This window comes from Anomaloglossus baeobatrachus, chromosome 7, assembly GCF_048569485.1.
Source record: "Anomaloglossus baeobatrachus isolate aAnoBae1 chromosome 7, aAnoBae1.hap1, whole genome shotgun sequence".
NCBI lineage: Eukaryota > Metazoa > Chordata > Amphibia > Anura > Aromobatidae > Anomaloglossus > Anomaloglossus baeobatrachus.
In genome coordinates this window covers 288,267,513-288,294,335 of record NC_134359.1, presented here as the reverse complement: position 1 = coordinate 288,294,335, position 26,823 = coordinate 288,267,513, and the positions used below count along the sequence as shown (strand labels likewise).

Below are 26,823 nucleotides of genomic sequence, written 5' to 3'. Positions count from 1 at the left end.
GTGTCAACCTGAGAATTGGGGACCTGAACGTATCAGTGCAGGACTATCGACGTCACCTGGAGAAAAACACAACTCCGCGAGTCATGGAACTCCAAGGATGACCACAAGGTTACAAGCCACATAGACTTCACTGGGAGAGGTGTTTACATGTAGGATTTTGGGGTATGACAGACAAGAAAACTGACACTGGGGGTACAGGATAATGACACTGACACTGGGGGTACAGGATAATGACACTGGGGGTACAGGATAATGACACTGACACTGGGGGTACAGGATAATGACACTGGGGGTACAGGATAATGACACTGACACTGGGGGTACAGGATAATGACACTGGGGGTACAGGATAATGACACTGGGGGTACAGGATAATGACACTGACACTGGGGCTACAGGATAATGACACTGACACTCGGGGTACAGGATAATGACACTGGGGGTACAGGATAATGACACTGACACTGGGGGTACAGGATAATGACACTGGGGGTACAGGATAATGACGCTGACACTGGGGCTACAGGATAATGACACTGGGGGTACAGGATAATGACACTGACACTGGGGGTACAGGATAATGACACTGACACTGGGGGTACAGGATAATGACACTGACACTGGGGGTACAGGATAATGACACTGACACTGGGGGTACAGGATAATGACACTGGGGGTACAGGATAATGACACTGGGGGTACAGGATAATGACACTGACACTGGGGGTACAGGATAATGACACTGGGGGTACAGGATAATGACACTGACACTGGGGGTACAGGATAATGACACTGACACTGGAGGTACAGGATAATGACACTGATACTTGGTGACCTGATTCTGGCACTTGTTGTCCTTCCCTGATAGCGGCGGTGGCACTATATGGCGGGTGGTAGACTCCTGGCACATTGTAGTTATGATGTATATGCCCGTGTTGCCCGGGTGGTTCGCTCACCCCCGGCGCTGTCGCCCGCTCTCCCCGCTGGTCACTTGTCTTCCCTCTGCGTGTTGGCAGGTACTGGTGCGGTGGCACACTCCGCCACACTGAGGACTGCAGACATACTGTCCCTCGGTGGGAGCGCAGTGCCGGAGGCGGGTTGTGGTTCCTAATTTTGCACTTCTCTCTTCGGATTTTCCTCACCGCCGTTATTTCGGCGCACACGGTGACATTTCCGTCATCCGCGCACATAATACCCAGGGAGCGCTGTCAGGAAGGATTTCTCAGGACGCTGTACAGTGGCGGGAGCGCCCGGCCTGTTCTCCGGCTGCTCGTGACTCAGTGACACTACGTGAGAGCGCTGCTGGCCGAGACGTCAGCTCCTCTCACCGCTTTCTCAGGCTCCTGAATGGCAGATGTGACGGTACACACTGGGAAATCCTCTCCACACCTCTGACATACATGAGCAATGTAGTATGACGGCCATTATGGATGCTGAATCTGTGCCCTGTCTGGTGCGCTGTGCTGCATTCTTCTGTGGATACTATATGACGGTATTATTCATGTTTACATAAATAGGGCAGGGAAATCTGAGGGCAATATTCCTTCAAAAAACACCCTATACTACATAGTGATGTACTATATGGCGGTATTGTTTGCATCTGCATACAGCATATCATATGAAGGTACACTATAAGACGGTATAATCTGCATTTTCATACCCTATGCTATATGGCCGTACACTATACTCCAGTATTATTTGATTCTTCATAGCCTATACTGTGAAGGTACACTATAAGATGGCATGATCTGCATTTTCATACCCTATACTATATGGCGGTACACTATATGGAGTATTATTTGTCTCTGCATATCCTATAATGTGGAGGTACACTATCAGACGGCATGATCTACATTTTCATACCGTATACAATATGGCAGTACACTATACGGCAGTATTATTTGTTTGTTCATAGCCTATACTGTGAAGGTACACTATAAGATGGCATGATCTGCATTTTCATACCCTATACTATATGGCGTTATTGTTTGCATCTGCATACAGTATACCATATAGAGGTACACTATAAGACAGTATGATCTGCATTTTTATACCTATACTATATGGTGGTACACTATATGGCAGTATTATAGTGTATTCAAACCCTATACTATATGGTGGTATACTATATGGCAGTATTATAGTGTATTCAAACCCTATACTATATGGTGGTATACTATATGGCAGTATTATAGTGTATTCAAACCCTATACTATATGGTGGTATACTATATGGCAGTATTATAGTGTATTCAAACCCTATACTATATGGTGGTATACTATATGGCAGTATTATAGTGTATTCAAACCCTATACTATATGGTGGTATACTATATGGCAGTATTATAGTGTATTCAAACCCTATACTATATGGTAGTATACTATATGGCAGTATTATAGTGTATTCAAACCCTATACTATATGGTGGTATACTATATGGCAGTATTATAGTGTATTCAAACCCTATACTATATGGTGGTACACTATATGGCAGTATTATAGTGTATTCAAACCCTATACTATATGGTGGTATACTATATGGCAGTATTATAGTGTATTCAAACCCTATACTATATGGTGGTATACTATATGGCAGTATTATAGTGTATTCAAACCCTATACTATATGGTAGTATACTATATGGCAGTATTATAGTGTATTCAAACCCTATACTATATGGTGGTACACTATATGGCAGTATTATAGTGTATTCAAACCCTATACTATATGGTGGTATACTATATGGCAGTACTATAGTGTATTCAAACCCTATACTATATGGCAGCACTATAGTGTATTCAAACCCTATACTATATGGCGGTACACTATATGGCAGTATTATAGTGTATTCAAACCCTATACTATATGGTGGTATACTATATGGCAGTACTATAGTGTATTCAAACCCTATACTATATGGCAGCACTATAGTGTATTCAAACCCTATACTATATGGCGGTACACTATATGGCAGTATTATAGTGTCTCCAAACCCTATACTATATGGTGGTATACTATATGGCAGTATTATTCTTTCTGCAAACCCTATACTATGTGGAGGTACACTATAAGGCCTGAAACACACATCCGTGAAACACGTGCGTGTTTGGTCCGTTTCCGTGTATACTGGAGACACGGCCAAACGTGCACCAATGTTACTATATCTCAGCGGTTACAATTGCGTTTTTGGTTATGTCCGTGAGTCCGTCTCTGTGATGCGTTTTTTGGTCCGTGTCTCACGCCAGCATGTCCGTTTTCTGCACGCAACACGCAGCACGGACCCAATGAAAGTCAATGGGTCTGTGCGCACGTCCAAGTGACACGGACGCATCTCTGTTTGCTCCCTGTACGTTTTGTGCTTTTTTCATGTGATGTCGGTCTTTTTTCTTTTTCTGTTTCGTTCTCTCCCTCAGTCCGTCGGTCTCTATGTCTGTCGGTCGGTCTCTCTGTCTTATCTGTCCCTCTAGCTGTCGGTCAGTTCCCCCCCCTCTCTCATACTTACCGTTCCCCGATCTCCGGTGCGGCGCTGCTCAGCTGTTATAATAACTCCGGCGGCTTTTACTATTTTGAAAAAGCCGGCCGCTCATTAATCAATCTCGTATTCCCTGCTTTCCCCGCCCACCGGCGCCTGTGATTGGTTGCAGTCACACACGCCCACCACGCTGAGTGACAGCTGTGTCACTGCACCCAATCACAGCAGCCGGTGGGCGTGTCTATACTGTGCAGTGAAATAAATAAATAAATAATTAAAAAAAACGGCGTGCGGTCCCCCCCCATTTTAATGCCAGCCAGATAAAGCCATATGGCTGAAGGCTGGTATTCTCAGGATGGGGAGCTCCACGTTATGGGGGGCCCCCCACCCTAACAATATCAGTCAGCAGCCGCCCAGAATTGCCGCATACATTATATGCGACAGTTCTGGGACTGTACCCGGCTCTTCCCGATTTACCCTGGTGCGTTGGCAAATCGGGGTAATAAGGAGTTATTGGAAGCCCATAGCTGCCAATAAGTCCTAGATTAATCATGTCAGGCGTCTTCCCGAGATTCCTTCCATGATTAATCTGTAAGTTACAGTAAATAAACACACACACCCGAAAAATCCTTTATTAGAAATAAAAAACACAAACAAATTCCCTCATTACCAATTTATTAACCCCGACAAACCCTCCATGTCCGGCGTAATCCACGGACCTCCAGCGTCGCGTCCAGCTCTGCTGCATGGAGGTGACAGGAGCAGCAGAAGACACCGCCGCTCCGGTCACCTCCACGCAGCTAATGAGATGAGTAGCGCGATCAGCTGCTGTCAGTCAGGTAACTCGCGGCCACCGCTGAATCCAGCGGTGGCCGCGGGTAACCTCAGTGACAGCAGCTGATCGCGCTACTCATCTCATTAGCTGCGTGGAGGTGACCGGAGCGGCGGTGTCTTCTGCTGCTCCTGTCACCTCCATGCAGCAGAGCTGGACGCGACGCTGGAGGTCCGTGGATTACGCCGGACATGGAGGGTTTGTCGGGGTTAATAAATTGGTAATGAGGGAATTTGTTTGTGTTTTTTATTTCTAATAAAGGATTTTTCAGGTGTGTGTGTTTATTTACTGTAACTTACAGATTAATCATGGAGGGTGTCTGATAGACGCCTGACATGAGTAATCTAGGACTTATTGGCAGCTATGGGCTGCCATTAACTCCTTATTACCCCGATTTGCCAAAGCACCAGGGTAAATCGGGAAGAGCCGGGTACAGCCCCAGAACTGTCGCATATAATGTATGCGGCAATTCTGGGCGGCTGCTGACTGATATTGTTAGGCTGGGGGGCTCCCCATAACGTGGAGCTCCCCATCCTGAGAATACCAGCCTTCAGCCATATGGCTTTATCTGGCTGGTACTAAAATGGGGGGGGACCGCACGCCGTTTTTTTTTAATTATTTATTTATTTATTTCACTGCACAGTATAGACACGCCCACCGGCTGCTGTGATTGGGTGCAGTAACACAGCTGTCACTCAGCGTGGTGGGCGTGTGTGACTGCAACCAATTACAGGCGCCGGTGGGCGGGTAAAGCAGGGAATACGAGATTGTTTAATGAGCGGCCGGCTTTTTCAAATTAGAAAAAGCCGCCGGAGCAGTGTGAACGCCGTGCAGCGCCAGGGATCGGGGAACGGTGAGTATGAGAGAGGGGGGGACACTTCAGTCACTCGGGGGATTAGCGGTCACCGGTGAATCCTTCACTGGTGACCGCTAATCAGTACACGGCACAGACAGAGCCGCGGCATGACTATGAAGTCGGGTGAAGTTCACCCGAGTTCATTCTCATCCCGCTACATGTAGTAACGACATTTTGCATCACACACGTACATTTCACACGGACAACACATACACATGTCAGTTATTTCACTCACGCACACACGGACATTCCACACGCACATACGGCTAGCATATGGGATACACACGCTAGCCACACATACCATAAAAACGGACCTAAAAAACGGAAAACGGACCTGAAAAACGGCCCGTTTTACACGGACGTGGTTTTCACGGATGTGTGGTGGAGGCCTAAGATGGTATAATTGGTATGTACATACATTACTACATGGAAGTACACAGTATGGCATTATTACGTCTGTGTATCCTATACTACATGGAGGTGCATCATGAGGCAGATGATCTCCATCTACATACCCTATACTATAAGGGGGTAAATTACATGGCGGTATTATTTGCATCTGCATATGTTTTACTATTGCAGGTACACTATATGGCAGTATTATAGGCATCTGCATACATCATGCACTTTCTGGCTTTAATGTTTTTAGGAACTTTTATGTTTGTGGCCTTTCATATTACATGGATATGGTGTGTATTATAATTTAGGGAGCATATGGTATTATATATGGATACTACATGGTTTTATTATTTGTGCCCTATATGGCGGTATTATGTAGCATTTTTTTTTTTCCCTTTTTTGTTTTTGAGAAGTTTTTTGCACTTTTTAATATATACTGTATGGTTTTACTACCAATGCTGTTTGTTCCTTGTTTTTTTTCAGCTTTTTTGAGGTTCATGGACCTCGATTGACCCCTAATTTAGTAGAAAACCTCCAAAAATCAAAATCTTACAGGTCCTGATCCTGAATGGGCCATAACTCCGTAATTAATGGGTCCCAGCAGCAGGCGACTCCAAGTGTATTGGGGGGTGGGAGGGTGACTTATATTGGCGGACACAGCCCTGCAGTAGGTGATGGGTTAATATCTATGGCTCGTTCCCAAGCACATTGTGGCCTCCTTCCAAGTGCAGATACCATCTGTAATGTGAACTGTGTCATTCCTAAAATAATCCAGTCTACCAGAGCTGAACGAGACTCCGAAGAGAGGAAGGGGAGATCCCATTAAATGATGATGATGGTTATTATAAGTAGGAAAGGTGCAAAGGGTTAATATCAGATGTGGATGTTTTACTCCCATCATCTTCTGGTCCAGGAGATGTCTATTCCTTATAAAGAGGAGATCTGGCCTGCGTTTGTTGTTTTGCTTTCTGCCCTCGCTCCGGCCCAAGAGTTTACACAAAGACGTCTTAACTTAATGGAAATAAGTCATCCAGAAGAACTAAGAATAGAGCGTGGCACCGGGAAGTAATTGTGGAAATCCTCAGGAATCCGATGTGACTCCATGGATACCACGTAACCGAAAACAGACAGCGCCGCAATCCCCTGATCACACGTACCACATTATAGGGGCTCTATGTGTACAGCAAAAATATGGGCAAGAAGGAAAGAGGTAAAATAATAACATATAACACCTGTACAAATGATCACAATACTGCCCCCTATGTACAAGAATATAACTACTATAATACTGCCCCTATGTACAAGAATATAACTACTATAATACTGCCCCTATGTACAAGAATATAACTACTATAATACTGCCCCTATGTACAAGAATATAACTACTATAATACTGCCCCTATATACAAGAATATAACTACTATAATACTGCCCCTATGTACAAGAATATAACTACTATAATACTGCCCCTATATACAAGAATATAACTACTATAATACTGCCCCCTATGTACAAGAATATAACTACTATAATACTGCCCCTATGTACAAGAATATAACTACTATAATACTGCCCCTATGTACAAGAATATAACTACTATAATACTGCCCCTATATACAAGAATATAACTACTATAATACTGCCCCTATGTACAAGAATATAACTACTATAATACTGCCCCTATATACAAGAATATAACTACTATAATACTGCCCCTATGTACAAGAATATAACTACTATAATACTGCCCCTATATACAAGAATATAACTACTATAATACTGCCCCTATATACAAGAATATAACTACTATAATACTGCCCCCTATGTACAAGAATATAACTACTATAATACTGCCCCTATGTACAAGAATATAACTACTATAATACTGCCCCTATGTACAAGAATATAACTACTATAATACTGCCCCTATATACAAGAATATAACTACTATAATACTGCCCCTATGTACAAGAATATAACTACTATAATACTGCCCCTATATACAAGAATATAACTACTATAATACTGCCCCTATGTACAAGAATATAACTACTATAATACTGCCCCTATATACAAGAATATAACTACTATAATACTGCCCCTATATACAAGAATATAACTACTATAATACTGCCCCTATGTACAAGAATATAACTACTATAATACTGCCCCTATATACAAGAATATAACTACTATAATACTGCCCCTATGTACAAGAATATAACTACTATAATACTGCCCCTATGTACAAGAATATAACTACTATAATACTGCCCCTATATACAAGAATATAACTACTATAATACTGCCCCTATGTACAAGAATATAACTACTATAATACTGCCCCTATATACAAGAATATAACTACTATAATACTGCCCCTATATACAAGAATATAACTACTATAATACTGCCCCTATATACAAGAATATAACTACTATAATACTGCCCCTATATACAAGAATATAACTACTATAATACTGCCCCTATGTACAAGAATATAACTACTATAATACTGCCCCTATATACAAGAATATAACTACTATAATACTGCCCCTATATACAAGAATATAACTACTATAATACTGCCCCTATGTACAAGAATATAACTACTATAATACTGCCCCTATATACAAGAATATAACTACTATAATACTGCCCCTATGTACAAGAATATAACTACTATAATACTGCCCCTATATACAAGAATATAACTATTCTAATACTGCTCCTATGTACAAGAATATAACTACTATAATACTGCCCCCTATGTACAAGAATATAACTACTATAATACTGCCCCTATGTACAAGAATATAACTACTATAATACTGCCCCTATGTACAAGAATATAACTACTATAATACTGCCCCTATATACAAGAATATAACTATTATAATACTGCTCCTATGTACAAGAATATAACTACTATAATACTGCCCCCTATGTACAAGAATATAACTACTATAATACTGCCCCTATGTACAAGAATATAACTACTATAATACTGCCCCTATGTACAAGAATATAACTACTATAATACTGCCCCTATGTACAAGAATATAACTACTATAATACTGCCCCTATATACAAGAATATAACTACTATAATACTGCCCCTATGTACAAGAATATAACTACTATAATACTGCCCCTATATACAAGAATATAACTATTATAATACTGCTCCTATGTACAAGAATATAACTACTATAATACTGCCCCCTATGTACAAGAATATAACTACTATAATACTGCCCCTATGTACAAGAATATAACTACTATAATACTGCTCCTATGTACAAGAATATAACTACTATAATACTGCTCCTATGTACAAGAATATAACTACTATAATACTGCCCCTATGTACAAGAATATAACTACTATAATACTGCCCCCTATGTACAAGAATATAACTACTATAATACTGCCCCTATGTACAAGAATATAACTACTATACTACTGCTCCTATGTACAAGAATATAACTACTATAATACTGCTCCTATGTACAAGAATATAACTACTATAATACTGCCCCTATGTACAAGAATATAACTACTATAATACTGCCCCTATGTACAAGAATATAACTACTATAATACTGCCCCTATGTACAAGAATATAACTACTATACTACTGCTCCTATGTACAAGAATATAACTACTATAATACTGCCCCTATGTACAAGAATATAACTACTATAATACTGCTCCTATGTACAAGACTATAACTACTATAATACTGCCCTATGTACAAGAATATAACTACTATAATACTGCCTCTATGTACAAGAATATAACTACTATAATACTGCCCCTATGTACAAGAATAAAACTACTATAATACTGCCCCCTATGTACAAGAATATAACTACTATAATACTGCCCCTATGTACAAGAATATAACTACTATAATACTGCCCCTATGTACAAGAATATAACTACTATAATACTGCCCTCTATGTACAAGAATATAACTACTATAATACTGCCCCTATGTACAAGAATATTACTACTATAATACTGCGCCCTATGTACAAGAATATAACTACTATAATACTGCCCCCTATGTACAAGAATATAACTACTATAATACTGCCCCTATGTACAAGAATATAACTACTATAATACTGCTCCTATGTACAAGAATATAACTACTATAATACTGCTCCTATGTACAAGAATATAACTACTATAATACTGCTCCTATGTACAAGAATATAACTACTATAATACTGCTCCTATGTACAAGAATATAACTACTATAATACTGCTCCTATGTACAAGAATATAACTACTATAATACTGCTCCTATGTACAAGAATATAACTACTATAATACTGCTCCTATGTACAAGAATATAACTACTATAATACTGCTCCTATGTACAAGAATATAACTACTATAATACTGCCTCTATGTACAAGAATATAACTACTATAATACTGCCCCTATGTACAAGAATATAACTACTATAATACTGCCCCCTATGTACAAGAATATAACTACTATAATACTGCCTCTATGTACAAGAATATAACTACTATAATACTGCCCCTATGTACAAGAATATAACTACTATAATACTGCTCCTATGTACAAGACTATAACTACTATAATACTGCCCTATGTACAAGAATATAACTACTATAATACTGCCCTATGTACAAGAATATAACTACTATAATACTGCCTCTATGTACAAGAATATAACTACTATAATACTGCCCTATGTACAAGAATATAACTACTATAATACTGCCCTATGTACAAGACTATAACTACTATAATACTGCCCTATGTACAAGAATATAACTACTATAATACTGCCCTATGTACAAGAATATAACTACTATAATACTGCCCTATGTACAAGAATATAACTACTATAATACTGCCTCTATGTACAAGAATATAACTACTATAATACTGCCCTATGTACAAGAATATAACTACTATAATACTGCCCTATGTACAAGACTATAACTACTATAATACTGCCCTATGTACAAGAATATAACTACTATAATACTGCCCCCTATGTACAAGAATATAACTACTATAATACTGCCCCTATGTACAAGAATATAACTACTATAATACTGCTCCTATGTACAAGACTATAACTACTATAATACTGCCCTATGTACAAGAATATAACTACTATAATACTGCCCTATGTACAAGAATATAACTACTATAATACTGCCCTATGTACAAGAATATAACTACTATAATACTGCCCCCTATGTACAAGAATATAACTACTATAATACTGCCCCTATGTACAAGAATATAACTACTATAATACTGCTCCTATGTACAAGACTATAACTACTATAATACTGCCCTATGTACAAGACTATAACTACTATAATACTGCCCTATGTACAAGAATATAACTACTATAATACTGCCCTATGTACAAGAATATAACTACTATAATACTGCCCTATGTACAAGAATATAACTACTATAATACTGCCCCCTATGTACAAGAATATAACTACTATAATACTGCCCCTATGTACAAGAATATAACTACTATAATACTGCTCCTATGTACAAGACTATAACTACTATAATACTGCCCTATGTACAAGAATATAACTACTATAATACTGCCCTATGTACAAGAATATAACTACTATAATACTGCCTCTATGTACAAGAATATAACTACTATAATACTGCCCCTATGTACAAGAATATAACTACTATAATACTGCCTCTATGTACAAGAATATAACTACTATAATACTGCCCTCTATGTACAAGAATATAACTACTATAATACTGCCCCCTATGTACAAGAATATAACTACTATAATACTGCCCCTATGTACAAGAATATAACTACTATAATACTGCCCTCTATGTACAAGAATATAACTACTATAATACTGCCCCTATGTACAAGAATATTACTACTATAATACTGCGCCCTATGTACAAGAATATAACTACTATAATACTGCGCCCTATGTACAAGAATATAACTACTATAATACTGCCCCCTATGTACAAGAATATAACTACTATAATACTGCTCCTATGTACAAGAATATAACTACTATAATACTGCCCCTATGTACAAGAATAAAACTACTATAATACTGCCCCCTATGTACAAGAATATAACTACTATAATACTGCCCCTATGTACAAGAATATAGCTACTATAATACTGCTCCTATGTACAAGAATATAACTACTATAATACTGCCCCTATGTACAAGAATATAACTACTATAATACTGCCCCTATGTACAAGAATAAAACTACTATAATACTGCCCCCTATGTACAAGAATATAACTACTATAATACTGCCCTTATGTACAAGAATATAACTACTATAATACTGCCCTTATATACAAGAATATAACTACTATAACTAGTATAATACTGCCCCTATGTACAGGAATATAACTATTGTGCTGTTGCTATATACATGTATATATAGATCAGATAGATGTCGGGTCTTGGTGTGATGACTGGGTGTAGGATGCTGGTTACCTGCGGCAGGGCCTGGACCACCGTATCCAGCAGCGCTCGCATCCCTGTCGCCATCTTCAAAAGCTTCAGGACTACAAGGATAAGCAGACACTGAGTTATATGGACACACGACAATGATATTATCTGTTCTCCCGGTCACTATACGGGGGGTACTGTACTGTGTGGTATCGGGGGTCTCACCTCGGGCGATCCTCAGCACCCTCATAATGCGGATGATGGTGGGATTGATGGGAAGGGAGGCGTTGATTTCGATCTCCTCCAGTGTGATGCCCATGATGGAGAGCAGGACGATCGCCAGGTCCAGCTGGTTCCACCTGCAAGCGATATATACATTTCACACACAGTCCTGTATAGTTCGGACCCAAAACATCCGCCCCAGTGGTGCATGCAAAAACTCATCACTGCAGCCTGGCATGGTGAGTAAACCACCGGACCACCAGGGGTGTACCCCCACTTCAACCCTAGAGCACCAGGAAATAAAATATCAAGGAAAGATATTAATTCTTCTTCTAGCCTAGACAATCAAGGAAGGGGACATTACCCTAGACCACCAGGGACTATATCAAGCCCTTGTGAGGAAAATATTATTATCCCCTTCTTTTACCCTCGTCCACCAAAGAAGAGTAACATACTCTAGACTACTAAGGAAGGGGACATTACCCTAGACCACCAGGGACTATATCAAGCCCTTGTGACCCCTTCTTATACCCTCCTCATCCAACAAGGAAGGGGACAAATTTTAGATTGCCAAGGAAGGGGACATTACCCTAGACCACCAGGGAATATATCAACCTTTTGTGAAGAAAATATATTGTCCCCTTCTTTTTCCATCATCCACCACAAAAGAGGAACATACTGTAGAATACTAAGGAAAAGAACATTACCCCAGACCACCAGGGAATATATGAACCCCTTGTGAGGAGAATATTATTATCCCCTTTTTTTACTCTCATCCACCAAAAAAGAGGAACATACTGTAGACTACCAAGGAAGGGGACTTTACCCTCGTCCGCCATGGAAAGGGAACATCCTCTAGACTACCAAAGCAGGGGACATTACCCTAGACCACCAGGGAATATATCAATCCCTTGTGAAGAGAATATTATCTCTATATTTTAACCTAGTCCACCAGGGAAGGAGAAAATACTCTAAAGGGGACATTACCCTGGACCACCAGGGAACATATCAACCCTTTGTCTTCTGTAGACTAGCAGTAAAAAAAAGTTTTGCATCTAGTCTTCCCTAGACTAACATTGAATAAAATTATATCCCTGTTTGTATCCTGGACCAACAATATAGGGGACATTACCCTGGACCACCAGGGACTCAAATATTGCCTCCACCACCAACCTAAACCACTAGAAAGTGAAATATTAACCTAGAGTAGCAGAAAAATAAATAATCCTTTCCCCAGCTAACACCATCATGTAATGAAATATTAACCCCTCACCTTCCTTAGATAGCAGTGAATAAAATATTGTCCCTTCTTGTACCCTAGGCCACCAGGAAATGGGGCATTACCCTAGACCACCAGGAAATGGGGCATTACCCTAGACCACCAGGAAATGGGGCATTACCCTAGGCCACCAGGAAATGGGGCATTACCCTAGGCCACCAGGAGATGGGGCATTACCCTAGACCACCAGGAAATGGGGCATTACCCTAGGCCACCAGGAAATGGGGCATTACCCTAGGCCACCAGGAGATGGGGCATTACCCTAGACCACCAGGAAATGGGGCATTACCCTAGGCCACCAGGAAATGGGGCATTACCCTAGGCCACCAGGAGATGGGGCATTACCCTAGACCACCAGGAAATGGGGCATTACCCTAGACCACCAGGAACTCAAATGTTAACTATTTCACCACTCTACACTGCCAGTAGATACAAATTAGCTCATCGTGTAGCTTAGACCAGCAGAAAATACAAATTTTGGCTTCTTCCACTGCCCTTGACCACCAGGGAACTTTTCATTTCTTCGAATTGTTTTGGTTATCTGCATGGGTACATTTGAAAGTGTTTTAATGTAGTACTTAGTTTTCATTTATGGGGCAAAAACTATATAAACCCTCCCGACAGTCACATGTAGAGAGCAATACGGGCCCTTTAAATGCAGCTGGTTTTGGAGAGGTGTGAATTGCCCCAATAATTGGTGATTACTAGGAATCCATAATCGCTTGGAAATAACATGAAGAAATCAGCGTCGTGTCCGTTCTCGCAGGATCCGGCGTCCGACTACATTCATCTTAATGAGCTTCAGTTTGACAACTCAGAGCCTGAAGGAAATCATGGGTTTCGGGCTGCCAGTGTTTTTCGGAGCGAACTGCGCTCTCCTGGCCGAGGCTGGCGGATATCAAACTTCCTTGCATATACAGTGGTGTGCAAAAGTATTTGCCCCCTAAACCTAATACCTGTTTTTTTCCAACCTTAACAGCAACAACTGCAATCAAGCGTTTGCTATAACTGGCAATTGTGATGGGCACTCCAAAACATTGGATATCAAACTCCCTTGCATATACAGTGGTGTGCAAAAGTGTTTGCCCTCTAAACCTAATACCTGGTTTGCCATCCTTAGCAGCCTCAACTGCAATCAAGCGTTTGCTATAACTGGCAATTGTGATGGCCACTGCAAAACATTGATTTGGCATCCTTAAGCCACTGTGTAACCAGTTTGGCAGTAGCTTCGGGTCATTGTCTATTTGGAAGACCCATTTCCGCCTAAGCTTTAAGTTCCTGGCTGATGTCTTGAGATGTTCTTCACTATTGCCACATAATCTTCTTTCCTCGTGATCCCATCTATTTTGTGAAGTGCACCCATCCCTCTGTATAGAGAGTGGAGGGAAAAACCTGCAGATGTGTCTGTATAGAGAGTGGATGGAAAAACCTGCAGATGTGTCTGTATAGAGAGCGGAGGGAAAAACCTGCAGATATGTGTGCATAGAGAACAGAAGAAAAAACTTGCAGATGTTTCTGTATAGAGAGTGGACGGAAAAACCTGCAGATGTGTCTGTATAGAGAGCGGAGGGAAAAACCTGCAGATATGTGTGCATAGAGAACAGAAGAAAAAACTTGCAGATGTGTCTGTATAGAGAGTGGATGGAAAAACCTGCAGATGTGTCTGTATAGAGAGCGGAGGGAAAAACCTGCAGATATGTGTGCATAGAGAACAGAAGAAAAAACTTGCAGATGTGTCTGTATAGAGAGTGGATGGAAAAACCTGCAGATGTGTCTGTATAGAGAGCGGAGGGAAAAACCTGCAGATGTGTGTATAGAGAACAGAAGAAAAAACTTGCAGATGTGTCTGTATAGAGAGTGGATGGAAAAACCTGCAGATGTGTCTGTATAGAGAGCGGAGGGAAAAACCTGCAGATATGTGTGCATAGAGAACAGAAGAAAAACTTGCAGATGTGTCTGTATAGAGAGTGGACGGAAAAACCTGCAGATGTGTCTTTTTAGATAGTGTATGTAAACTTCTGGTTTCAACTGTATAGCCATGTATTGAAAAGTACTGAAAAAGTAAACCCCATAGTGCGGTCATATAATAATGATGGTCTCCATGTCACTATATTGCGGTTTTCATCATTTCTCGTTGCTGTCGGTGGCGTCCGCAGTGTCCTGTAGGTTTGGATAATCCCGGTGTTACTCATCACACTTTACAAAGCTTCAGTATTTATTCCCGGCATTTACCGTCTCAAGGTGCCTTTTCCGCATGCACTAAACCCTCCCGGCTCAGTGCGGCACCGCCACCCTCCGCTCCGCAGTATAACCGCTCAGGGTTGATTTGGATAATAAAAAGGTTAGTGACTCATGGCATCTCCCCTGGCACCGGCGGCTCTGAAGACATTCTCCTCCGCTTTACAAAGCGCTCACTACCGAATAAATTGTATTCACTGGTAATAGAGGCATAAAGAAGTGACAATATGGAGGGACCCCTGCAGCGCTGCACCAGGCGAAGACAGCGGGGAGCGGAGACCATGCCACAGACCACTGTACACAGCAGGCATGGCCGAAAATTACACCTATATACCCCCCCCTTACCCTCATCCTCTGTGAGGAGATCAGCAGCTCCAGGACAGCACTTATCATATGGGGTTCACTCTGCTGCAGTATGCAATTCCCAATCACTAAATTATAGACACCATTATACTATACCATACAATGTGAGTAATGCCAGTCATATAGGAAGAGCCACCAAACAGTATATTCCTGTACATAGGGGCAGTATTATAGCAGTTATATTCCTGTACATAGGGGGCAGTATTATAGTAGTTATATTCCTGTACATAGGGGCAGTATTATAGCAGTTATATTCTTGTACATAGGGGCTGTATTATAGCAGTTATATTCCTGTACATAGGGGGCAGTATTATAGTAGTTATATTCCTGTACATAGGGGCAGTATTATAGCAGTTATATTCTTGTACATAGGGGCTGTATTATAGCAGTTATATTCCTGTACATAGGGGGCAGTATTATAGTAGTTATATTCCTGTACATAGGGGCAGTATTATAGCAGTTATATTCTTGTACATAGGGGGCAGTATTATAGTAGTTATATTCTTGTACATAGGGGGCAGTATTATAGTAGTTATATTCTTGTACATAGGGGGCAGTATTATAGTAGTTATATTCCTGTACATAGGAGCAGTATTATAGCAGTTATATTCCTGTACATAGGGGGCAGTATTATAGTAGTTATATTCCTGTACATAGGGGCAGTATTATAGCAGTTATATTCTTGTACATAGGGGCTGTATTATAGCAGTTATATTCCTGTACATAGGGGGCAGTATTATAGTAGTTATATTCCTGTACATAGGGGCAGTATTATAGCAGTTATATTCCTGTACATAGGGGCTGTATTATAGCAGTTATATTCCTGTACATAGGGGGCAGTATTATAGTAGTTATATTCCTGTACATAGGGGCTGTATTATAGCAGTTATATTCCTGTACATAGGGACCAGTATTATAGCAGTTATATTCCTGTACATAGGGGGCAGTATTATAGTAGTTATATTCCTGTACATAGGGGCAGTATTATAGCAGTTATATTCTTGTACATAGGGGGCAGTATTATAGTAGTTATATTCTTGTACATAGGGGGCAGTATTATAGTAGTTATATTCCTGTACATAGGAGCAGTATTATAGTAGTTATATTCCTGTACATAGGAGCAGTATTATAGCAGTTATATTCCTGTACATAGGGGCAGTATTATAGCAGTTATATTCCTGTACATAGGGGGCAGTATTATAGTAGTTATATTCTTGTACATAGGGGCAGCATTATAGTAGTTATATTCTTGTACATAGGGGCAGTATTATAGTAGTTATATTCTTGTACATAGGGGCAGTATTATAGCAGTTATATTCCTGTACATAGGGGGCAGTATTATAGTAGTTATATTCCTGTACATAGGGGGCAGTATTATAGTAGTTATATTCTTGTACATAGGAGCAGTATTATAGTAGTTATATTCTTGTACATAGGGGCAGTATTATAGCAGTTATATTCTTGTACATAGGAGCAGTATTATAGTAGTTATATTCTTGTACATAGGGGCAGTATTATAGTAGTTATATTCTTGTACATAGGGGCAGTATTATAGTAGTTATATGCTTGTACATAGGAGCGGTATTATAGTAGTTATATTCTTGTACATAGGGGGCAGTATTATAGTAGTTATATTCTTGTACATAGGAGCAGTATTATAGTAGTTATATTCCTGTACATAGGGGGCAGTATTATAGTAGTTATATTCTTGTATATAGGGGGCAGTATTATAGTAGTTATATTCCTGTGCATAGGGGGCAGTATTATAGTAGTTATATCCCTGTACATAGGGGGCAGTATTATAGTAGTTATATCCCTGTACATAGGGGGCAGTATTATAGTAGTTATATCCCTGTACATAGGGGGCAGTATTATAGTAGTTATATCCCTGTACATAGGGGCAGTATTATAGTAGTTATATTCTTGTACATAGGAGCAGTATTATAGTAGTTATATTCTTGTACATAGGGGCAGTATTATAGCAGTTATATTCTTGTACATAGGGGCTGTATTATAGCAGTTATATTCCTGTACATAGGGGGCAGTATTATAGTAGTTATATTCCTGTACATAGGGGCAGTATTATAGCAGTTATATTCTTGTACATAGGGGCTGTATTATAGCAGTTATATTCCTGTACATAGGGGGCAGTATTATAGTAGTTATATTCCTGTACATAGGGGCAGTATTATAGCAGTTATATTCTTGTACATAGGGGGCAGTATTATAGTAGTTATATTCTTGTACATAGGGGGCAGTATTATAGTAGTTATATTCCTGTACATAGGAGCAGTATTATAGTAGTTATATTCCTGTACATAGGAGCAGTATTATAGCAGTTATATTCCTGTACATAGGGGCAGTATTATAGCAGTTATATTCCTGTACATAGGGGGCAGTATTATAGTAGTTATATTCTTGTACATAGGGGCAGCATTATAGTAGTTATATTCTTGTACATAGGGGCAGTATTATAGTAGTTATATTCTTGTACATAGGGGCAGTATTATAGCAGTTATATTCCTGTACATAGGGGGCAGTATTATAGTAGTTATATTCCTGTACATAGGGGGCAGTATTATAGTAGTTATATTCTTGTACATAGGAGCAGTATTATAGTAGTTATATTCTTGTACATAGGGGCAGTATTATAGCAGTTATATTCTTGTACATAGGAGCAGTATTATAGTAGTTATATTCTTGTACATAGGGGCAGTATTATAGTAGTTATATTCTTGTACATAGGGGCAGTATTATAGTAGTTATATGCTTGTACATAGGAGCGGTATTATAGTAGTTATATTCTTGTACATAGGGGGCAGTATTATAGTAGTTATATTCTTGTACATAGGAGCAGTATTATAGTAGTTATATTCCTGTACATAGGGGGCAGTATTATAGTAGTTATATTCTTGTATATAGGGGGCAGTATTATAGTAGTTATATTCCTGTGCATAGGGGGCAGTATTATAGTAGTTATATCCCTGTACATAGGGGGCAGTATTATAGTAGTTATATCCCTGTACATAGGGGGCAGTATTATAGTAGTTATATCCCTGTACATAGGGGGCAGTATTATAGTAGTTATATCCCTGTACATAGGGGGCAGTACTCTAGTTGTCACTTCCCTGTCTTTGATGTACATATATCTGAGCCTGGAATCACTCTTTATTCTCCGCTCTTTCATTGTGCTGTGATAATTGCATTGTACCTGTCTTTGAAGAACCTTCGAAATCCAAAGGCGACCAGCTTGAGTAGAGCTTCAAAAACAAAGACGATGGTGAAGACGTAGTTACAGTATTTCAGAGCCTCCTCCAGGGACTAGAAGAAAACATGAACATGGAGAGATTAGTTATTTTCACATAAACATGATTCCATCTGGTTTCTCTGAGATTAAACCCTTCCTTGAACCGAGTGACCCCACTTATAGAGAGGATGTGTGTAATCGCAGCAGAACTTGTTCTTCTGTTCTCTTCTTGTTTGTTATCGTCTGGCCAAATACTTCAAAAACAGCAAATGAGGCCAAAATATTATGAGAAGCAGATGGATTGGCAGGATCATTTACGTAATCCGACACGAAGGGCTACATGAATTATGCATGACAACATGGTTGTACAAGATGGGGGGCAGGAGCGGAACTCCAGCACTCACATACTATCTTCATGGGGATCTGATTGCCAGAAGATCTGAATAATCTTCAAGGAATCAGAAATACAGCCTGTGACAACAAACCATCCATCACCTGGTGATTTTTAACTAAATTTACCAAGGTGGCCCCTCTACAAAACCAGTAAAGAGCCCCGAGTCACCAGGAGCTGAAAGTCTCAACGCCCAGGTTGGACAATTTCACTTCTATGTGTCCGGAGGTTTTGGGCCTTGGTGATTGTTACGTAATGTCTTGGGTCTGTTGACTCAGTGCCCTTGTCCTTGGTATCCAGTGGTCGGTTTGGTCCATGTCCCACCACCCTGACATGCATGTGGTCCTTTATATTGGTCTACAGAAGCTATGGAGACAAGCTTGTCAGATGCACACAATGGAAGCCAACACTTCTTGGTTGGATTAGATCACAAGATGGACATCCGGGTACCCTCATTTTTTAAGGGAATGAGGTCCCAGTAGTCATCAGTTCCCTACTTATATAAATAGTGACTAGGAGACCTACAAAGAGGAAAGATCTGAGCGAGGAAGCCGAATCTTCTGATGGCCAACTGGATACTCCCAATTTCCTAAGGAATGGGTTCTCAGTCGTCATCAGTTCCTACCCTACTTATGTAAATAGTGTCTAGGTCTCACTGCCCAGATTCGAAAATTTCTCTTCTGTGTCCGGAGGTTTTTGGCCTTGGTCATTGCTACTCATTGGCTTGGGTCTGTTGTTTCAGTGCCCTTGTCCTCGGTGTCCAGTGGTCGGTTTGGTCCACGTTCCACCACCCTGACATGCATGTGGTGCTTTATATTGGTCTACAGCAGCTATGGAGACAAGCTTGGCAGATGCACACAATGGAGGGCAACCCTTCTTCCGATGGCCAACTGGGTACTCCCATTTGCTAGGCGATAGGGTCCCAATCGTCATCAGTTCCTACAGTACTTGTATAAAGGGGGACTACCGGTAGGAGACCTACAAGGAGACAGGGAAGATATGAACGAAGGAGCTGAATCTTCTGATGGCCAACTGGGTACTCCCATTTCCTAAGGGATGGGGTCCCAATAGTCATTAGTTCCTACCCTACTTATGTAAATAGTGACTAGGTCTCACTGCCCAGGTTGGACAATTTCTCTTATATGTGTCCGGAGGTTTTTGGCCTTGGTCATTGTTACTCATTGGCTTGGGTCTGTTGTTTCAGTGCCCTTGTCCTTGGTGTCCAGTGGTTGGTTTGGTCCATGTCCCACCACCCTGACATGCATGTAGTTCTTTATATTGGGCTACAGAAGCTATGGAGACAAGCTTGGCAGATGCACACAATGGAGGACAACCCTTCTTCTGATAGCCAACTGGGTACCCCATTTCCTAAGCAATAGGGTCCCAATCGTCATCAGTTCCTACCCTACTTATATAAATGGTGACTACTGGTAGGAGACCTACAAGGGGAGAGGGAACATAAAAATGAGGGAACTGATTCTTCCGATGGCCAACTGCATACTCCCATTTCCTAAGGAATGGGGTCCCAATAGTTAGTTCCTACCCTACTTATGTAAATAGTGACTAAGTCTCACTGCCCAGGTTGGACAATTTCTCTTTTATGTGTCCAGAGGTTTTTGGCCTTGGTCACTGTTGCTCATTGGCTTGGGTCTGTTGTTTCAGTGCCCTTGTCCTTGGTGTCCAGTGGTCGGTTTGGTCCACGTTCCACCACCCTGACATGCATGTAGTTCTTTATATTGGTCTACAGAAGCTATGGAGACTAGCTTGGCAGATGCACACAATGGAGGGCAACCCTTCTTCCAATGGCCAAATGGGTACCCCATTTCCTAAGTGATAGGGTCACAATCGTCATCAGTTCCTACCCTACTTATATAAATGGTGACTACCGGTAGGAGACCTACAAGGAGACAGGGAGCATATGAGCAAGGGAGCTGAATCTGTCCAACTGGGTACTCCAATTTCCTAAGGGATGGGGTTCCAATAGTCACCAGATCCTACCCTACTTATATAAAGAGTGACTGAGAGACCTACAAGGAGAGAGGGAAGATATGAACGAGGGAGCTGAATCTTCTGATGGCCAACTGGGTACTCCCATTTCCAAAGGGATGGGGTCCCAATAGTCACCAGTTCCTACCCCACTTATATAAAGATTGACTAGGAGACCTACAAGGAGAGAGGAAAGATGTGAACGAGAGCTGAAGTCTCTACGAATTCTTCTGTAACTTGAAGAAACCTAGACACCAACGTTTGGTGAAGGAGAACCCATAGATCTATTAAGTTGGCAAGTCCTCCCAATATTTTGCCTCAAAGGTTGAGAAAAGGTTATCCATGGAAAGCGTGGTCTACAGCGTGGTTCTCCACCTACCTTGGGTTGCTTGTAGTGCTCCATAGACATGGTGATAACATTGATACCAATGATGAAGGTGATGAACAGGTCCAGGTAGTGGCTGGTACACAGTGAATGTATGTATTTCCGGGTCGGGGAATAGTCGGCGTAGTACGGTCTTCTCTGGGCCTCTGTGTGAAAAATGTAAGAGCCACAAAGTGAAGTATTAGCAAGTCGGAGAGGAACACGGGGATGTCAGACATTACAAAAAGCACAAACAGTTGGTGGACGTTGCAGGACAGACCGATGGTAGACGGATGGATGGACAGACAGATATACAGACAGAAGCTAACCTAAAACTACACCAATAAACCATTTCTTGCAGGTAAGACTGAGTCTGTCCCGTGCCCGCGTTGTGTGACCTGACCCTGACAGTGCCCACACAAACAAGCTCCAGGAACTTGGCTCAACAAAGAAAAGACATCCGATGTAAGGGCCTCCGTAAAGACATGGCTCGCTCTTGTGAATGCCGCCGAAAATAACTTTCAAGTGTCTCTCTGGAAAGAATGGCATCACACTGACAGGGAACAAGACATGTCAGCGACGCTGCAAAACAGCGCCATGGTAAGACATTGTGCAGGTCTCCGCGAGCTCCCGAATCAAAGGAACATGGGGCATATGAAAGCCTCGACGAGGCTCCAGCTGGCAGAGGATCCCGGGCGGCATTCTGCAGGATTCACAGCACAGAGGAGCCAGGCCGAGCTGCCTACTAATGCATCAGCCTGACATCGCTCCCATGGTACACTGAGGTCATGGCTGCAAAACACCAGTGTAACTCCTGTGCACTTAAGTTTGGGTTGCCAGTAATTTAGCCTAATTTTATAGGAATTTTATTAAGCAGATATTACGTGGGGGGGAGGGGAGTACAGGTTGTGTTCAAGCAGGTCTACGGATTGGTAGAGGATTTGTGAAATCAAGTGATGGGGCCGTGGAGTTGAGCTGTGGAGCTGTGCTGTTCTAGGCTCTTGACTATTCAGGACTGAGAAGGTGGGCAACTGCAAAACTGAATTTCAGTGGACCTGTGCACTTGCAGCACTGTGGAGCTGTGCACTGGTAGCACTGTAGAAATATGCAGTTATATAAGTGTTCTATGGGTTTTCATTGTCAGGACTGAGAAATTGTGCACTTGCAGGGACTGGGCAGCTATGCACTACTATGACTGTGGAATTGTGTACTTGCAGGACTGTGCACTTGCAGTACTGTAAAGTTGTGTACTTGCAGGATGGTGCACTTGCAGGACTGTAGAGTCATGAACTTACAGGACTTTACTTGTAGGACTGTAGAACCGTGTACTTGCAGGACTGTACTGCTATGCACTACTATGACTCTGATGTCGTGTACTTGCAGGAATGTAGAGCCATACAGTTACAGAACTGTGCACTTGCAGGACTGTAGAGCTGTGTACTTGCAGGACTGTGCACTTGCAGGGCTGTAGAGCCTGAACTTGCAGGACTTGACTGTACTTGCAGGACTGTAGAGTCATGAGTTTGCAGGACTGTAATTGTAGGCTTGGAGAACAAAGTACTTGCAGGACTGTGTACTTGCAGGACTGTAGAGCCATGTACGTGCAGGACTGTGCACTTGCAGGACTGTAGAGCCATATACTTGCAGGACTGTAGAGCCATGTATTTACAGGACTGTGCACTTGCAGGACTGTGGAGCCATGTACTTGCAGGGCTCCAGAGCCATGTAGTTGCGGGAATATAGAGCCATGTACCTGCATAATGGTACACTTGCAGCACTGTAGAGCCCTGTACCTGCACGACGGTGCACTTCCAGGACTCTACAGCCATGTACTTACAGGCTATGCACTTGCAGGGCTATACAACTGTGTACGTGCAGGATAGTGCACTAGCAGGATTGTAGAGCCATGTACTTGCAGGAATGTGCACTTGTAGAACTGTAGAGGCATGTACGTGCAGGAATGTGCACTTGCAGGACTATAGAGCCATGTACTTGCAGGACTGTGCACTTGCAGGACTATAGAGCCGTGTACTTGCAGGACAGTGCATTTGCAGGACTGTGGAGCCATGTACTTGCAGGACTGTGCACTTGCAGTACTTTATTTGTAGAACTGTAGAGGCATGTACTTGCAGGACTGTGCACTTTCAGGACTGTAGAGCCATGAACTTGCAGTATTGTTGAGCTGTACACTTCTGGGAATGCGCAATTTAATTTTGGGATTGTATCTGTGCACTTTTCTGACCCTGGAGCTTTTCGGTTGTAGGACATGTCCCCTGTTGTGATTGGAGCGATGCACTTTTGCGTTTATGAAGCTACAGGTTTCTAGGACTGTGGCGCTGGGACCTTTTAGTGTCATGAAACTGTGTTTTAGGACTGTGGAGCTTTCTATTTATAGGATTGTGGATCCGTGAACTTCTGGGATTGTTCTTTTGGGGCTACAATGTGCACTTGTACGAGGCTGTGAATCCGCCGGGATTTGGGAGACTCCTTTGGACCACACGTGGTCAAGCAACGTTACCATTTTACTTCTACTTCAATGCACCCATCTCTATTATTGTTGGTTTTGTATCATCCTCAAATTCTGGACGTCTGTAATCTCTCTGGATTATCAGACATTTACACTGTATTTTAGGATGAGCGTTAAAGCTCCATCATTTGATCTGCTTAATCTTCTGCGGTCGGTAGCTGCATTGGATATAATGTATTTTTAATGCTCTGGAGGAGAGAAAATGAGGAGTAATTACCCAAAAGAGATGAAAGCTCCTCTGCGAGGAGTTCATCATTTTACCTTACGACTGAATCTATGAGATAATTGACTTGTCTTATCAGGCTGGAGTCGGTCCTGGCACCTGGACATTAATTTCTGGACCCTAAAGCTTGAGTACAAAATCCGAACTATGACTTTACACACTTTTTTAGGTCTAAAACACAGGAGACATCTAGCAACATTACAGTAAGATGACCACTAGATCTAGCGTGGGGCAAGGTGACCACATCCAGTGTGAATGATGGAGATCTCACGGTATGGCCAACCATAGACGGTAGATTTCTATTGGATCTGCAGTTGATTTGATATAAATAGAGGACCCTGGACCACGTCAGGCATCAACTTCAGAAGAGCAATTGGCTGTGTTGGATTTCTTCAAGGGTGGTCATGATGCCCTCTCTTCTCACGGAAGAGAAAGAGCTTCATGCCAACGTTGCCTCCAACCATCAAGTTCTCAAGATGGCAACTTGTAGAGAATGGTCACTAGCCACGCTACTGATGTTTCTGGGAATAACATGGTGGCACAATGTTAGGATCCTTCAATGGATATAAAAAAAAATACCTTCTATGACTTCTTTAACATCCTTCTGGGATTTTCCAACATGGAGGACAAAGATGAACCATTCCACCACCCAGGCCCAATTGTTCTTCCTCCAGAAATGGTAGTTACCACTTTTGATTTTTGCACCATGAATGGTCAACCTGTGGTTCATACTAAAAATTCTTCCTCCAGAAATGGTAGAGTTACCACTTTTGATTTTGTGGTGCTATCAAAATTGCACCATGGATGGTCAACCTGTGGTTGATACTAAAAAAATGACACATCCTTGCCCCAAGTGAACTAGATCGAATGATCATCTCACCAAGTTCATGGAATGACTCTCATGCAGAAGGTAAAAATCAAAGTCATGCGAAGCTTATCACAGGCTGCGCGCTCTGCGGGGGACGTAGCCGAGAAGGGTGTCAATCAGCTATAATACTCTCGTGACTATATTCATTGACTACGTGCATCTTATAGATATGAGTGACCATTTTTTGGCCCATTTGCAGTCTGTTCCCTCCCCCCACCCCCGATATTTTGGTATGGTCCACATTGGTTGTAAAATTTGCATTTGTCCTGTTCCATCTTCCCTACGAGGCTTGTAATGGTCACAACTCCAAGTGGCGCAGCCATGTTTTAAGCCATGTTTTAAGCTCCCGGAGAAACATGTATACCATCGGACAATACACAACACACAGGACGCCACACATCTTTCTGAGACGGCCTACAGCACGACAGAGCCGGAAATCCTCCTCCTGCGGGAACCGAGGCTGGAGGTGCCCTGATAATAAATTCTGGTTGCAGCAAGATTAGACGCCAAAGCTGGTGACTAAGTCCAAGTATTGGCCAAGTCTTATGGCCCGGAGATAATGTGCGCCAGGTCTGAGGACTGGAGGAGCGAAATATCATCCTGGGGATTTTTCAACAAGTCGCATCTATCCATCCCTTTATTCATCTATCTTTCCATCCATCTATCTATCTCTTTATCTCTCTAGCTATAGCTCTATCCCTGTATCTATCTATGAAACCATCCATCATCTATCTATCCCTCTATCTATACTTCCATCTATCTATCCCTTTGTCTATCTATCCATCCCTCTATCCATCCCTCTATTTATCCCTCTATCTATCTATCTATCTATCTATCTATCTATCCCTCTATCTATCTATCTATCTATCCATCCATCCATCCCTCTATTTATCCCTCTATCTATCTATCTATCTATCCCTCTATCTATCTATCTATCCCTCTATTCATCCCTCTATCTCTCCTTCTATCGATCTATCTATGAAACCATCCATCATCTATCTATCCCTCTATCTATCCTTCCGTCTATCTATCCCTTTGTCTATCTATCTATCCCTCTATCTATCCCTCTATCTATCTATCCC

At 41.5% G+C, this 26,823-nt stretch overlaps 1 protein-coding gene across 3 annotated transcripts in view; it reads right to left on the bottom strand.

Annotated features, from left to right (window-relative positions):
- The window catches only part of CACNA1H (calcium voltage-gated channel subunit alpha1 H), a 300,253-nt gene that overhangs the window by 26,068 nt on the left and 247,362 nt on the right, over window positions 1-26,823 (bottom strand). For all 3 annotated transcript variants that reach the window (XM_075318332.1, XM_075318334.1, XM_075318333.1), the window contains 4 exons: window positions 22,139-22,290; window positions 19,347-19,456; window positions 12,259-12,392; window positions 12,079-12,149 (listed from right to left, as the gene is read on the bottom strand). In XM_075318332.1, coding sequence (XP_075174447.1) covers window positions 12,079-12,149; window positions 12,259-12,392; window positions 19,347-19,456; window positions 22,139-22,290 — 467 coding nt within the window. The remainder of the gene's footprint in view (window positions 1-12,078; window positions 12,150-12,258; window positions 12,393-19,346; window positions 19,457-22,138; window positions 22,291-26,823) is intronic.